The sequence below is a fragment of the Epargyreus clarus genome, unplaced genomic scaffold (genome assembly GCF_041222505.1).
Source record: "Epargyreus clarus isolate Ecla_fem2 unplaced genomic scaffold, WU_Ecla_fem_2.2 ptg000001l, whole genome shotgun sequence".
In the NCBI taxonomy this organism is placed as follows: domain Eukaryota; kingdom Metazoa; phylum Arthropoda; class Insecta; order Lepidoptera; family Hesperiidae; genus Epargyreus; species Epargyreus clarus.
In genome coordinates, this window is record NW_027332209.1 from 13,357,102 (window position 1) to 13,375,479 (window position 18,378).

The 18,378-nt window shown below is 33.1% G+C and overlaps 1 protein-coding gene across 1 annotated transcript in view; it reads left to right on the forward strand.

The window, feature by feature from the left end:
• The first annotated feature begins 1,740 nt into the window (after window positions 1-1,740).
• The window catches only part of LOC140757609 (uncharacterized), a 36,364-nt gene continuing 19,726 nt past the window's right edge, over window positions 1,741-18,378 (forward strand). Inside the window, exon 1 of the mRNA XM_073093448.1 lies at window positions 1,741-1,783. Coding sequence (XP_072949549.1) covers window positions 1,741-1,783 — 43 coding nt within the window. The remainder of the gene's footprint in view (window positions 1,784-18,378) is intronic.

An 18,378-nucleotide genomic window follows, 5' to 3' on the forward strand; every position in this document is an offset into this window, starting at 1 on the left:
ACATTAATGCTATAATGAGTCTCGTGGAATAATTTTAATACTAAAAGTACTATCTCAGAATGAGAAGGATTTTGGCCATAGTTCACGGCGCTGGCTTTAATACGCAAATAACTGAAAAATCACAGGCGTGCCTGGGATTTGAACCTCGGACCCCTCGATCGAGAGACCAAGTATACTAGGCCACTATACCACTAGGCTATTACTGTATTGCTATTTATCTTAGATTAATTTCCTAGCAATCACTTAAAATGGCGCATAAAATAAAAAGCGTGTTTAATGGAATTCGCTTATTAAATCCATATTCTAGTGTGTAATATTTCACGTATGTAAAAAATGGCTATTATTAGTCATAAATAAATGTCGATACGTTTTGTTGTCTTCGCGTATTGTGGGAGGCGTTAGACGTAACTGTGTTGCGTGGAGCTTTTGAATAACTTTATTATTAAAGTAAACATTTTATTTGAATTATTTCGTCATGATTTACATGTATAGTAAGTAACTACATTTATAAATAATGTTTAATTAAAGATATACAAAATGTGCTGTACATATATAAAACAAAAAAATAAATACAACCTAAGGTATTGTAAAATTGTAAGATACAATGAATCATAATTATATTTGAATTTATATATATTTGAAGGTGGTAGAGTCATTGTCGCTCGACGCTAGAGGTACCATCGCCACACTAATAAAAACAGTGTTAAGCGCTACTGTTTTCCGCTTTGTATGGTGTGGTAAGAGAGACATACTTATCCGAGTCATTCTCACTTAGTCCTCAGGGATAGCAACGCATCTGTTTTTTATTAGATTTATTAGAAATTATTTATGACGTATTTCAACGGAGAAGAAACATACCCTATAAACCGAATACCGGAGATCTGAAAAAAGCTTGGCCAGCGAGGTAAACTACAGCGTAAAATTCTCATTTAAAAGAGACCCTTATCCAACATTGGTACCACTGTTAGTAATTGAGACAGGAATAGGTTGGCCACAATAACGACGACTGAAGCTGAATGACGTCAAGAAGTCTTACAAGAAATTGTTTTCTTATAAATTGTAACCACCCAGAACTTAACTGGGACGCCTTATATGGCTTACCATTTCACAAACAATTGCTAGAAGGCAAAAAACTGTTTATAAACTTGTCGCAATAAAAACTTAGTTGAACTAAAGTTCTGTCCCGTTAAGGGTTAGCGAGAATAGCATCATGCTTATTTCATAACAGTATATTCATACAGTATTAAAAAATCAAAGGATAAATGATTTGAGTAAAAACAATATAAGTATTGAAAGGATTCTCAAAAATGAATCACTTAAAAAACTTTAAGATTTATTACATTTTCAATAAAATAAAAATATAAAATACTGCAGTCGGCCATCTTCTCTGAAACACTAATCGGGATGAATGACGTCATTTTTCAGGTGTATCACAAATTGCTTGAATTTTGTTTTGGATTTCATAGTGTGACGTCACCAACGGACGGCATGATCTCCACGAGCATTTTCGCGCTTAATTCAAAATTAGTATAAAACATGCCATTATTTTCGTTAATACCGATTCTATTGCCGAAATACGATTTTTGGAATCAGTAAACATGTACATACATTATAGAAGGTTTTCAAAATTATCATCATGTCACTGTAAAATTCCGTTCAGTGGGCGCGCGGCGTTACGCCCTACGCCAGGGCGGGTATAAGGCGGGCGCGCGAGCTCCACGCGGCATTCGAAGCTCCATCATGGCGCACGTTGCACCCCTGTTGATTGCCATCGTGCTGGGCGGTAAGTTGATTTTTTTTCTAAAAGTCAGTGCTAGTGTTAATTTCGGAAATATTTCGGTTTAATAAAGAGTATCGTTTTTGTGATTATTTTTTTAAATTATAATTTAAGAGCTTTTAATTTAATTAAAATTAAATATTGTATTCGGTACAGTTATAAAGTTAAGAATAATTTGAAAAACATAAACTGAAACAAAAGAAAATTAAACCGAATTAATAATCTACACATTTATTTATTAATATATTAACCGTTAATAAGTTGACTAAGGTGTGCTGATTATTTATCAAAGATTTTTTGCAAATTAAAAATATTTATTTCGAAAGCTCTTCAAATGAAAAAGCCACAAGTGCCTTATAAAAATAACATCTCATGAATTTAATTGGTTTTATTATAAAAATAATATTTCATTCATTTAGTTTGTTTTATTATAAAAATAAACAATAACTACTTAATTTATAATTGTCATTTTAGGATATTTTATCGAATTAAAAAAACAGTGTCTATTAATATCTAATAAATATATTTAAATTTGTTTTCCAATAGTTATTCTTCAGTGTATTTCACATATAAAATTATCACGATACATGAATGTCGACACTTGTTGCTTTAAAAGTCGGTATAAGGCAGTTTCATTAAAAAGCTCACTAATACATATGACAAACGAACTCGTTTCTAAATAAATAATTAACCAAACTTAATAAAACCAATTTTTGTCGTATTAACCAATTTAAAATTATTGTAGATTTATTTATAGATCTTAGTATTTACACTTTGCAAGTAAAATAATCACATTTATTTAATGTGTGTATTTTTTTTATTAATTTATTTTTAACATTTAAATTAATTTTATTCAATAATTCTACAAGTTACATTTAATTATTTAAAATGTAATTATATAAATTTATTTTTATATTCAAATTTATTAATATCAATATACATTAAAGTAATTAAAATTTCGAGTATTATATCATAAACAATATATGATAATTATTATAAGGACATTTTACATAACGTAGTTACTAAAGTTCTTTCACATAAAAAAATACTTGTGCTACGCTGGTGTTGTGTTTAAGGGAGGAAAATTTACTCGAAACGTTGTAACTTGGTCCTCAAAAGAGGCAATCCATCTATAACAAGCCTCAATGAGCCTTCGATTCCATATGAGATTGATTACAAATACCCATGCGAGTCACTAACGACTCACCATCGAGCTTATCTGCTACTTACATTTTAACTTGTTTTTGAGAAAACCTATTTTTGATATTTTTCTTTGTCAGTTCTAATTTTTACACGCGTGAAATAACCAATAAGTTAACTAGAGGCATCAGTAAATTTAAGTTAATATTTGAAGCAAAATGGTAACTAAAATGATAGTCAGCACTTTAAATAATAACTACTCGTATAAAAACATGGCGAAGTGAAAATAATATCGTTATGCCACATCTATTAGTTCCGGGTGCGACCTGCACGTAGCCAGAAATCGAAATAATAAATTTAAATTTAGCATGGTTGTATTCGTCTTTGAAGACAGGTTTGAAAGGTGGTAGAACCCTTTGTGGTTCGACTCCGGCGGCACCACCGCCACACCTACTTCTGCCTAATAACAACAGCGTTAAGCGCTGCTATGTTCTGGTTTGAAGGGTGTGAAAGGGAAACCATACTTTTCCGAGGCGTTCCAGCTTAGTCCTCAGGGGTAGCAGCGCATCTATGGTCAACCTCAGCTAGGAATATCTAATCCTATCTAGGGTTGATTACATATGTACATGGGTGGCAGTAGCCACTTACTATCATGTGGACTGAATGCTCGTTGGCTACTCCTATATTATAAAAAAGGTAGCACCCTTAACTTTGAGCATATAAATTGTTATTAAGACGCTTATTGTTATTTATCCTATATCTTATAAAAAGTTGTCGCATTAATATGTATAGGACTGTTTTACGGTAAATACAGTAAACTTGTATAAGTGGGGGCCTTGGAATTTTATCACTTATACAGCCTTTTCATTTACCCAGTTTCCCAAATAAATAGGTCTAAACTCTAAAATGGCAGTTGTCTTAAAAGGATCTCACAAACAGAATACAAATAACAAATACAAATACAAAAATCTTTATTTGTAGAATAAGGTGTATACATTGGTGTTACAGTCAAGAATTTTCGCTCATTCTGCCATAAATGGCGTACAGATATAATTTTAAGTCGCATTTTACAAATTCATTATTAAATTGTGGATACTAATTTACAATATTATTAAAACTGTAATAAGATAAAATGTCAATAACAATAAAATGTCAAATAAACAACAACCAAATAACCAACCAACCATCAATAAACATATTTCAAAATGTACTGTTTTTCAACTACCGTTTTATGAAAAATGCTTATTTTTTATTTTTATTTAAAAAGAAAACAAAAGTAATGGCACAAAACAGTTACTTATATTAGTTTTTATTCAAATGCTACTTAGTTGCTTTATCATTTTTTTAACCGACTTCAAAAAAGGAGAATACTTCTCAATTCGACCGTATATATGTTTTTTATGTTTGTTCGCGGATAATTTCGTCGTTTACGAACAGATTTTTTTTTGTTGGAAAAAGGATATTTCAAAGGTGGTCCCATTATAAGGAAATCAGGTCTGATGATGGCCAGAGAAATCGAGGGGAACTTTTTAAAAATATGACTAGCGCGTTTTTAAGTTTTTTCATTAAGTATTTTTATTATTTTACTATATTAATATAAACGTTAGTATGTCACTAAAAAGAGTGAAATATAATTTTTAACAAAAAATACAACCGACTTCTATGTCACTACAAAGTAAAAAAAGTTGAACTAAATGTTGGTTTAGTACAAATTTCTGAACTCTATACTTTATTAACCAAAGTCCCAATGTAGAGGAAAACATGAATAAAAACTAAAAATTCAAATATCAGTTAAAAATGTATGAAATTTCATTTCATTTCATTTTACACGCCTTTTAGATTTTTTGAGACTTCTCGGTTATTTAAGTTGTCACGACTTTTTCTTTCATCGTTATAGCAAGTGATAATAAATTTGTAATACGCACATAACTTTCCAAAAATCAGAGGTGCGTGTGACCGTGTGGTTTGAACCTTAGACCCTATGATTGAAAGGCTGTGTTTTAGCCACTTTACAGACTATTCATAAAGGTATTTCAATAAAAAATGTCGTGACCTCTTTGTAATTATCAATAGAAATGTAATTATTCAATTAGATTTCGCACATACCCAGAATCTTCTCACAAAATAAAAAAAGTATTATATTTTGTCGTATATTTAAGCAGTTTTACAATGTATATGACTGTAATTACTTCTACGATATTACATTATTTATTAAGTTGTAGATACCTACATTGTCTTAGATCAAAAGACTAATCATAATTATATGATGTAGTTAGATAGTTTAACGTAGGCCGATTTAATAATAGCCCCGAAACGCTAAACTCAGAAACTTCTTTTCGAAGTAGTTAACGAGATTAATTACTACAATGGAACAATGAAAATATTTTCTATTTATCATCGTATCTTTGTAAGGTAACAAAATATCACAATTATGATAATTTGAAGGCGGGAGAACCCTTCGTGGATCGACACCATCATCACCAAGTCACCTATTTCTGCCTAATAACAGCAGTTTTAAGCGCTGTGTTCTGATTTGAAGTAGTAACGGAGACTTGAAGGAAGTAGTAAAGGAGGCATATTTTTCCGAGACCTTCCAACGCAGTTCTCAGGGGTAGCAACACATCTGTGGTCGACCTCAAGCAGGACTCTAATCTTATCACGGGTTGATTACAGATGTACACGGGTAGCAGTATCCACTTACCATCGGATGGACTGCATGCTAGGTTGTTTCTTCTATATTACAAAAAAAGAAAAAGATGAAAAAATATAGTGTTTTTTATGGAAGTTAGGTCCACCTATTTTCACCGTCAAACAGCATTGTTCTAATTTAGTCCTCAGATAGGACAATCAAACAGCATTTGCCTATTTGGGAATAATTTTATATGTCCTTTTGCCCGCGGCTTCGCTCGCGTTCGAAGTAATATTTTCATCCCCCATTTTATCCCCTTGCGGGTAGAATTGATCAAAATCCTTTCTTAACGGATGCCTACGTCATAACATCTACCTGCATGCCAAATTTCAGCCCGATCCGTCCAGTGGTTTGGGCTGTGCGTTGATAGATCACTATGTCAGTCAGTCACCTTTCAGTTATATATATTTAGATGAGCAGCTTTTCTTACATTAATGGACTATAATATTACTCGTTTGGTTTGCTACTTCTATATTATAAAAAGTTATTTTACATTTTATGGTTTTAGGCGGATACTATGTAATAGAATGTATTATCTTTGAATTGAATGATTGTACCGTGGGCACAATTGTTTTCGTTTTTAAGATTAAACGATTAAAATGTACGTATAACTTGATTGAAGGAGTGTAATGTTTCTTAAGCGTATGTCTCATTCTTTGGCACGCTCTTCACCGCAAACTTGACATTAACTTACGAAGTGTCATTAGGTTTCGTTGTCGTCGTTAGATCATGGTAACACGACTGACACTGGATAAATCGACATAAAAAAATAAAAAAAACGTGTCAAGTTCCTATTTTAGGCATTTTTACACAGTTTTCTTTTTAAAAGTGCAAATTTGACAAAAAAGACAACAAAATTTGTTTTGTTATAAATTTTGTGTACAAAAAATGTTAGTATACCTACAGAAAAGAATTCAAAGCGTGGGAAATATTTCTTACATATCTTAACTGAATTCTTACATCTTTTCCTTTTGAAAAGCGGAAAATTTCAAAAGCGTTATAAAAGTTAGAAATGAGGTGACTAGAAACATATCTTTGACGTTAACAAAATAAAATACAGCTATGCATTTGTAGCTCGGAAAACGAACTTATGAAAGGACCTAGATGTTATTTATAGATGGTTTACAGGAACTCCTTTGCAGATTTTTTATGCTATGCGGATAAACTTTTGCTCTTTTTAATATTTGCTTACGACAAAATGTATACCAACTAAAATATTTTCTTACTAAGTATAAAGATAGAATTGTAAAAGTAATAAGGTTAAATCTATTTGACCTTTTTAACTTTTTTGTGGAATTAAAGATTAAAATAAGAAACTACATGGCATGGATGACCGATTTCCACACACTTAAAGAAGGGAATGAATTTTTTTGTGTACCTAGTGAAGTAGCTACTTATAATTTTATAGTATGTATTCCTCGTAGTGACAGGTACTCTTAAACCACTATTAATACCCGCCCAAAAATATATATCGTAAATACGTATATATATTACGTATAGCCCTTTTTTGAGAATATTTACAAATAAATATTGCTATACAGATAAAGTCTTATTATTTATGTTATAGGTAATTGTAATGCAACGAAGCATTTAATTTCTTACCAGAGTTAATATAATATTTGCTTTTGTGAAACTAAAGATTAAATATCAGTGTACCGCGCTCCAGGGCTCGAATAAAAATGACAGACACTTAAAAAATGCATGCGTTACTTTATTAACGTGTTGTTTAAATATTTAAAGTAACTCTCAAAATCTTATAATTACACATAAAAATAAATTGTACACATCATACCCTTGAAGCGCTTAGGGTGGTATATGGTATATGACTCGACGAATATCTTTATCCAATTTCAATATCCAATATTTGATCTTTTTTTTGACTGATGCCCGTTCCACTCCAATATCTTTATCCAAGATTTCTTTATAATTTGAGTAGTTGGAATCAGGATTGTTTTTGGCCTGAAAACGATTTCTTCTAGCTGAAAAAATCTTTGATCAAATATCTGTGTTGCTAGTAAATAGGATGTCGTCATCCAATTTATTTAATCAAATGTACATTGGACAAAGATATTTGTCGAATCTAGAAAGCAGTGATAGCCTAATGGTTTAGAAACTCTGCCTCTCGAACGAGGGGTCCAAGGTTCAAATCCTAGGCACTCACCTCTGATTTTTCAAAGTGTGCGTATTATGTGCGTATTAGCAATTAATTATCACTTGCTTAAAACGGTGAAGGAAAACATCGTAAGGAAACCTGCATACCTAAGAGATTTATATAATAAAAAATCTCAAAGGTATGTGAAGTCTACAATACGCACTTGGCCAGCGCGGTGGACTATGGCCTAATCCTTCTCATTCTGAGAGGAGACCCGTGCCTAGTGGGACAATAATGTGTTGATGACGATTTCTCCAGTGGAATACCACCCTTAAATAAATATATCTAACTTCAAAAGTATATTAAAACAAAAACCCGTTTTAAAAATGTAATATTAATTGAAACAGCCCTCATAACATAAAAGGCGGATAAGTGGTTTACTTTGTCTAATTAGTTTTGACGTGGATTGTTTTATTATTATTAGCGTTCTAGCAAAATAATACTTGCCAAATTATATAAAATGGTTGCCAGAATTTTTCATTAAAAACAGTTCTTCGAAATGCTACCGGGGCAATTCTATAGAATTAATACTGTTTGCATGCATTCTCGGAAATCGTAACTGAAATGTGCGAATCATTCCAGGGTTGACAACTGTAGAATTATTTCGTACATAAAGAGATAAAATCTCGTATTTTGCCTTTTAAACCTTATACACTCGGTAAGATGGCATATAGGCGAAGAAATCTCTGGAATGTGTATTTATCAGCCTTAAAAAGGTCGTCATAATCAAACAATCTGTGAAATGTGTATATCAGCTAAAAAAAGGTCGCCAAGACCAAACAATCACTGAAATACGTATTTGTCTTCAAAATTCCGCTAATTCGTTTTGAAATCTATACCATCTTCCTTACAAAATTTCGTAGATACATATTTGTACAAGGCTCTTAGTGTCCTCGTGCTGCTGCTATTCCGCTCTGAATATAGAAATGAATTGCGTCCCATGAATAGCGAATTGTATTACTGCACCTGCTCGCAACAACTTCAGAGCGGTCTAGCAGTTAGCAGTAGGCGCGGACTATACCTCGTATGAAACGCCACAAATCTCGTATTTGTACAAAGCTCATAGCGAAATCCGCGTATACACGAGATAGTCAGAGACAAAACAGTTTAGTATCTCTTTCTGATTTTTGTGTCAATCGATTTTCTTTATTTAGTAGCCATAATATACAGATATCATACATGCCAAACACTTTCCGTGGCAAAAAAGGATATTATATAATGTGAATGAACATATTTATATCTTCCGTTACATGACCTCGTAGACGGAAGACCCGGGCCTTGCCTGTCAAAATATTATATAGAAAAATTTGATTTTATTACACAACACGTTGCATAGATATAAATGGGGCTTTAGTTCATGTTCACATTAGGTTGATCCGTTAACTTTACTGTGCGCTGACTGCCTGACTGACTGGTTTATGTTCACATTATAATGGCGATCAATCTATCAAAGTAAATCTATCATAAAAAAGTAAGACTTTTTCTGTAGTATTTTTTCTTATATACTCCTAGTAGCAGACGAGCATACAGTCAACCTGATGGCAAATAGCTGTTGCCGCCTATATTCATCTGTAATCAACCCCAGATGATATGAAATTCTAACCGAATCTAACTGAAATTCTACTAATTTGGAATGTCTGGAACATACCCGAAATCGGCCACAGATGCCCCGCTACCCCTGAGGACTAAGTTGGATTGCCTCGGAAAAGTATGACTCCCTAAACAACCCCTTCAAACCAGAACACAGCAACGATTAACACTACTGTTATTAGACAGAAATAGATGTGGCGGTGGTGCTGCCGGAGTCGAATCAGAAGGTTCTACCACCTTGAACGTATGAACAGCAAGACCAGATAAAAATGGTAAAATTATCGGGCCGACCCAATGTGAAGTAGTGCTTAGTCTTGTTACCACGTTGTAACCAATTTCGTTTGGTAACTTTATGATTTTCGTTGAATTTTGACTTCCACCACACAGCGAACATATAAAATTAGTTAGGAACTACGTTATTATCATTAACGTAGTTCCTAACTAATACAATGAATATAATTTGAATGATTATGACAAGGAATGTTAATAAACTAATGAATAAGTAATGAATATCCGTCAATAAATATAATTTCTAAATTCTATAGAGGTCACGTGGTTAGGCGCACATTAACTTTTAAATTATGAATTTATTCTTGTGCTTCCTTATAATGCTATGAAAGTAACTCTGTGCATTTGTTAGGCTTTCACGGCTAAACGGCTCAAAGGATTTTCTTGAAATTTATTATAGAAATAGTTTAAACTCTAACGAAGGATATAGGGTTTCTCAAGAATCAAGTGTTAAAGGAATATTTTTATGATTATGAAATAGCGTACGAGCGTGCAGTCCACCTGATGGTAAGTGGCAACTGCCGCCCATGGACATCTGAGGCAATGGCGTAACTATGCCTTATGAGGCTCATGGCAAAATCGACGACGTTTTTTTTCAAATGTACAATACATGTACGTATAAACATTTGGGATTTTTTTGCTTCTTGCTTATTAGCTGACCCGGCAAACTTTGTACCGTCTCAAAATCTATTTATCAGATATATTTCATATAAAATATAGCCTATGTTACTCGTGGATAATGTAGCTTTCGATTGGTGAAAGAATTTTTAAAATCGGTCCAGTAGTTTTTGAGCCTATTCATTACACCCAAACAAACAATCAAAGTTTTCCTCTTTATAATATTAGTGTAGATACATATTTTTGGACACTTTTGAGCTCGTAGCTCGTAACCGGGGCCCGTCACCGCCGGCCAGCGGACCGGGGCATTTTGCCAGTCCTTCCACCCCATAGTTACGCCAGTGGGTTGGCCACAGACCTCAAACTCAGAATGACCACAGATGCATTGCTACCGTTGAGGTATAAGTTGAAACGCTCTGGATAATGAAGTAAAGTTGGAAATTGAAACAGATGAACTAGCATTCAAATATTATGTGAAAGCCCTTTCTTGTTAAAGGTACAAAAATCTTAATTGGCAAGCATTAAGGTAAATATAAAAAACCAATACGTATCAAATCAAATCAAACACCTTTATTTGCCAAATAAGGTACAAAACTCTGGTGAAATCTGTCCTAAGATACAAGAATCCTCTTATTTTACCATTTCTGTATGCAAATATGGTTAATATGGTTATCAACTTAATTTTACGTTAACATACTTAACGTTAACCTAACGTTAACTGTATTAACGTTTTTATAAAATCTTGAAACTGTGAAAGTGTGAAAACACTCCTGAAAGTGTGAAATGAAGCATGTTACAAGAAGCTAAGTACAAAAGTTTCCGTTCCTTAAATTTCACGAACAAAGTCGTGTACAAAAAGACTCAAACTTTTTGATTAATTTTATAATCGTTGATTTTTGAAATAATACAATATCTACTGATTGGTTCTTTAATATCAAGCTATCATTACCACCCTATTATAACCCACAGCTGGGCCCAGGTCTCGGCTCACCACTATATATCCCTATATTTCACTACTTTTAGTTTGGCATTTCGCATTTCCGATATTTTTTCCTTCATCAGCATAGCAAGTGAAAATCATCTAATACGCGCATAGCTTTAAAAAATCAGAGGTTTGCATTTTTTGCAAACGGCTCTATCTCTTTGAGCTATTAATAGTGTGTATCACTAAAGCCGCAATAAACAGAAAAAAAAATGTTACTTCATGGTGATACTGATCCCTCCAAAACAAGGTCGATTCGCACTTGGCATTTTTGTAATTATAGTGAAAAATACATAATTACCTAGAATATCTTCCTATTAGTTCCTACTGGATAATCTTCCAGCATTGTAAACACACATTAAGGTCTTCATCAGCTCTTTTTTCAATGAAAACTCTAGCCATTTCATTTTTCAAAATACCGGGACTAGCTGGCTAATACTACTCGTAATAGTCTAGTAATGAACATTTTCCGCTTTCTAACATTTCTAACAATTAATAGTGGATTTCTAACTCAGTATTTCAACTAGAACCGAAAGCTGTTGTAGGCAAAAATGAAAGCACTTTCTAAAGTCTAGGTCAATATTTTTCAAAGTGTAAGTAGCTATTCTTTGTCCAAAGTCACCATATGGGAGGCGCGGGGATCGCAAAGAGAGTTCAAAAAATATAAATAATAATTAAAAAAATATATATGTAATTAATAATTAAAAAACAAAGTATGTATAAATGGCCAGGATATATACTTTCTTCATCATCATCACATCTACAACCCATTATGTCCCACAGCTGGGCATGGGTCTCCTCTCAGACTGAGAAGGATTAGGCCATAGTCCACCGCGCTGGCCAAGTGCGTATTGGTAGACTTCACATAACTTTGAGTATTTTTTTTATAAATCTCTCAGGTATGCAGGTTTCCTCATGATGTTTTCCTTCAGCGTTTAGCAAGTGATAATTAATTTCTAATACGCACATAACTTTGAAAAATCAGAGGTGCCTGGGATTTGAACTTCGGACCCCTCGATCGAGAAGCCGAGTTTCTTAACCACTAGGCTATCACTGCTTTTCAGTTATCTATACTTTCTTAATTATTTATTATTTTGTAAACGAGCTTTTCGACTTTTGGCCGGATTTCTTTAGTTACCATTCAAAATTAAACAGATTACAATTCCGACTCTTATAATATAATTACGCTAGGAGATAATATTTTCAATTGCTCCAGTAAGTAGGTAATTTTCGAAATCCCATTCCCAATGACTCGAACGCCAAAATTTAATTTCCTTTACGTCTTTGTTATAATGAATTCGCAAAACAAATTTTATAAATTAATTCTGTTAATATTTTAATTCGTTTATGCTTAACTTTCGTAATTCGTAACTTCAAATCCATTACTGTATGAATTGTGACGTCACACAAATTATCATACGAAATCCGTGTTAATTTGATAATATAATGATTGATCAAAACAATTACTCTGAGGTATTTTTGAAGGTGGTAGAGCCCTTTGTGGCTCGTCTCCATCGGCACTACCGCTACACCTATTTCTGCCTAATATGTATATACAGTGGCGGATTTACCAATAGGTTGAGTAGGCTTCAGCTTAGGGCGGCATGTTTTATATTTTTGGGGCGGTAAATTTGGGGACCCAATTGTTCTTGCCTTAAACGTGCCGTGTCACGAGCGGGCGTGAGGAGCAAAAAAAAAAAACGGGAACCGTGTCACGAGCGGGCGTGAGGAGCAGAAAAAAAATAACGGGAACCGTGTCACAAGCGGGCGTGACGAGCAAAAAAAAAATAACGGGAACCGTGTGAACGGGAACTAAAACATGACAATTGTAGATGCAGGGGCGGCAAAAACTGTACAGCCTACTGTGTAGCCTTATTTTTAAATCCGCCACTGTGTATATAATAATAATAATATGTGTTCTGGTTTGAAAAGTGTGCCAAGGGAGACATACTTTTCCGAGGGAGACATACATACCTCCCCATTTAGTTCTTAGGGAAAGCAACGCAACTGTTATCAACCTCATTTAGGAATCTAATCCAATCAAGATTTGATTACAGGTGCCATCAGACTTACTTACCATCAGATGGGCGGTATGCTAGTTAACTACTTATATATTATATATCATAAAAAAGTTAAACTATATTTTTACGCTGTTTAATCATATAAATCAGTCCCAATAGGGCTGCTTTTCGTCCTAGTTCCAGTCTTTGGAGTTTGTAGGGCGTCTCACCTCTGAATAACCCAGTCACGAAGAAATCCATTGAATAAAAAGCCATTGGTTAAAATAATATTTAATTAAAAGTTTCCTCATAAACCGCATTTAAAAATAGTAATGTTCGCTCAGTGATTGAAATTCTATTATCGTCAATAGCTACTAAACAAACAAACATTGAAAAAGGTTATTAATAAAGTTAGGTAGGTAGCTAGGTTATTAATAGACTAAGGCCCGTTATTAATAAACAATCAATCCAATGTTTTGCTTACTAAAGATCGAAATTTTACATGTTTGTTCATACTAGACATTTGCAGATTTATATTTGTCGAAGATTTAAATAGATTAGATTGATATTAATATATAGATGCTTAGGGCCTTAGATGGCCACCTCATATGTAAGTTAAGTAATCATTCTTAATCTTATATATAAAATTCTTGTGTCACACTGTTAGTTACCGTACTCCTCCGAAACGGCTTTACCGATTTACACCAAATTTTATATGCATATTCAGTAGGTCTGAGAATCGGCTACTATTTTTCATACCCCTAAGTGATAAGGGTTGTTCATCCTTAACATTTTTTGATACATATGGCAACACAACGTTTTCCGGGTCAGCTAGCTAACATTAACATTGTCGCAGTCAAATCAGAAATAAGAGGAACTCTAAAACTAAAATAAAAGCTATTTTTAATGCTTTATACGGATAGTTTGTACAGTTTTTGATGTCACTCAAACTTTAATATTACACGTTCATATTTAGTTTTCCTAACTAATTTTGTGTGTTTGAATATTAAAATTCCCATGACAAATTAACTACTTTTCCCGGATAACGCAACATAGTTTAATGAGTTTACTGACCAACAGGTTTAATCTGCAGTTATCTTAGTTATATGTAAATTAACTATGCATCGTATGTCTTCCGTACGTGGTTTAGTGAAGCATTTCTAGTTAGTGTTTTTATATGATTAAAATAGGTTCTCAACCTTTTTTGTTACCTGTAGTACCCCTTGTTTTGTTTTTCGGTTTTGTTCTGTTTTGTTTTGTGGATCACCTGTCAAGCTAATTATTTATAAATTCGTGTTTTATATTTCTAAATCAATTCTGTCATCTTGGAAAATTATGGATTGATAAATAGACTTCATGGCTTCATATCATCTCTAATATGATGGTAAGTCATTGTTCAATGTCAATGTCCATAATCGACTCCTAGCAGATCTGAATACTGAAAAATGTCTCAGAATCAATCAGGAAATTGGTTCTCGTTGAAGACTAAGAAAGTCTCACGTACGAGTCTCTCACTTACCACCTTTAAACCAGAACATAGCACTGCCATTACAACACAAAAATGGCGTGGGAATTAATGGTTCCTCCGAAATAATGAGTCCACTATGAACTTTGTATTATTAGGTACAGTTTATTAAGTGGAATACTTCTAGGCATTTATTGCTAATATCATATTACGATATTTCGGATCACGCCATTTTTTGTTCTTAATACGAGATAATGCCACCCACACGTTACTTCAATTAGGGTTATCGTCAACTCATTACAGTCCGACTCCCACGGCACGGATCTGATCCGGTCACGGATCACAGATTGGAGTGATAGAGCTTTAGATCCACCTCGCTGGCCAAATACGAAATGATACACTTTACACTTTGCGAACTTTTTCCATAGATTAGTAAAGATCCTAACAAAAAAATGTAAGTATTTTTGAAGAATTGAAATACATAGTAGCGTAAAAAAGTTTTGCCACGTCTCCGTGCTAAAATGTCCCCAAAATATTTGATATACTTATTTAATTATTATGTAAATCACGCAGTATTAGTTATTTTCTCTAAAAATGTTTTTAATTGTCAAGAATTCAAAAAATAACTGACAAATCAGCCTTTTGCGGTTTCATTCAATTTTAAGGCGGCGAAGTATCTTTACTAAACTATGCCTTTCAAAAACTTCAGACGCTTAGGTTTCCTCACGATGTTTTAATACGCACATAACTTCATAAAATCGGATCCTGGAATTGTAACCGGGGACCGATTGAGAAAACGAGATTTAATTGTCACTATCACAGCTTTGTAATATCACAGCTTGATAATAAATTGTAATAAATAATGTAATAATATTTATTACAATTTATTATAATTAATTAATTTATAAATTAATAAACAAATGTTAAAATATCAGTATGCTAAACGTAAATAAAAACTTTTAATAACAAAACAATGAAATAAATAATGCATGTGTATTTTATATAATATTAATGTAAGGAATAAAGGGCTTTTTTATTTTTATTTTATCACAGCTTTTACGGCAACAAATAGGGTTAAAAATTTAATTAGCCACATGTTTTGCTTCAGTTGGTACCTGTAGTTGGAAATGTCTAGCATATTTATGTACGCTTGTGAAAAGTATTCCCAGAATAGTATGAGTTATGACGTATGACAAACACATTTCTGTGGTGACAATGGTGCTATTACGCTTCCAAGATAATTAATTTGAAAGAGCCTTCAGGTCTGTTTGAATTATTTCTGGATCTATTTAGTAAATGTTTGTTAAGTCGTCGTATAACAATTATTATTCCATATGAACCTCTCAAAATGAGAGATAATTAGGTCATATAGTTCACCAGACTAAGTCCAAATTGGTAGACTTCACACACCTTTAAGAACGTTTTGTATTAAATCCATAGATAAGTATAGATATCTCACCCCCTTGTAATTGCAGGATACCATTAAATGGCTTAAACGACTAACCAATGTGTCTGCCATTTAATGGCTGTCATGGTGTAATTTACGCGGAACAATGTCGACATGTGTAGTTAAGTGGTGCACAAACACGAAATCGAAGAAAAAGTGCGGAGAAATATCGTTTCATTCGTACATGATCTAAAAACTACATTTTTTTAATATTTTGATAGATGACAGTGACAATTACAATTGTCAAAACTGGTTACATTTTTAGGAGTGAGTAATCTTTACTAATCTATGATTAAAACAGTCATTTTTCTTCGATGTTATGGGAGTGATAACAAAGATACAAATTTAAAAAATCTCCTGGGATGCGAATCCCAGACCGCCTGATCAAGGAACCAAATCTCAAACCACTAGGCTATCACTGCCTACTAAAAGCCCCTAGTAAGACTATATAATAGGTATAACTTAAATAGATATTAAATATTTTATATACTTAGTGCTATATATAGTTAAGCGCCTTTGAATACAAATAATGATTTTCACTTTTCAGTGTGTTAACCCTAGATCTAATAATAAACTGCGATAAGCCAATGATCCCTTATCAAAATAGATTTACAAATCATTAAAGCCTATTTGTAAGAAAATACCTGATACCCACAATGACCTTTAAAAAACTACCATCGAAATCTGATCGTATTTTCTGATAAAGATTTGATATTTTCGAGATGAAGTGACGTATTGACGTATTTATGATGAGATGAGATTGGCGTAATGTTAATATACCTCTTTTATTTGTAGAGTCTCATTCACAATTTCAGGTTTACTTAGTCCTTTGATTGTTGAAAAATCTTTCTAATGCTCTTCTACCTAACATAAGAAATTCTTTACAAATTCCTGAACTACCGGTTTTCAAACTAAATAAATCGTAATATTGTATACGGATGTAAGATGAGACACCCTGGTACAAAAATAAATAATATTTAAAAAGTTTTTAAAAATATTGTCTGATAATGTTTTTTGTATTTTTATTTCGGAAAATACTTCGGTACATAAATATGATCGGTCTATCATCTTAGGGCGTCCACCATATTGGATATAGAATGACGTCACTGAGCTTATCATGCGATGTCATCCAAACTAAAGGTGTAGGTATGTTTTTGCATAATTATCGCGAATGTGTGATCATACATTGACATCCAAACATTCCATACTAAACGTGTAAGCTTCAGCTTAATTGGTGGGGGTTAACTATTGTAAAATACAGTTGCAAAATATGACCCCCACAAACACAACAAGTTTAATAGAATCTCGTAATAATAACATTTGACACGAAATATAAATAAAAGATAAAAAAAAAACATAAATCTGCATTTATTACACGGTTCCGTAACTTTTAACCTGAAATTGATTCATAATTTCGCCAACAAAGAGATTGACACGGATATATTTTTTAACCTTTTTACCCCGCAAACCCTTTTATCCGGCGCGAAAAAGCGATTAAGAATGGGGCGTTAATTAAACATTAATTACTTGATATTGACGGTGAAAATTAATTCCGATATTTCGTAGCACTTTGGTCTTTATTGGAAACTATATGGAGTTTGAAGAGAATTAAATGTGACCTCATTTATTTAAATAAATAAAGCTTTTGGCACTCATAACCCTATATAAAGATGACTATACAAATACTCAGATCTAAAACAAATCTAAATTCATTGTTTAGATCTGGCTGACCTGGGATCGAACATAGAACCACTGCTTGTCCACCGAGTGGTGACAGTTCTGCCACGCGGATCGTCAAACTGTTAAGATTTTACTAACATTATGAAAATTCATAGTACGGTGGGCAGAATTCTAAAGTATTCTTGTTGCCAGCTGACATTATACCGATAAATAAGAAGTGGTAAGAAGTAACTGTTGCCAATGGTCATTTTTACCTAATTTTATATAGAACAAGGTTTCTATCTGAACCTGATCACAAATGCGTTCTCACTCCCAAGGACTAAGACCTCATAAGTAAGTCAACTGGCAACAAGAGTGTATCAAGACTGAAACGCAAGAACTACTTCATTCAAGTAACATACAGATAGTGGCTCCTACCTGGACCCTTAATATGAGTTTTTACGTTTTTACAGAAATGACTGTTTTGGTATTTGTTTACGTATTTGCCTTTACATTTCCAATCAGCGCCCCAAGCGGATTGTATCAGAACTGATTGGAAATATATGGGAAA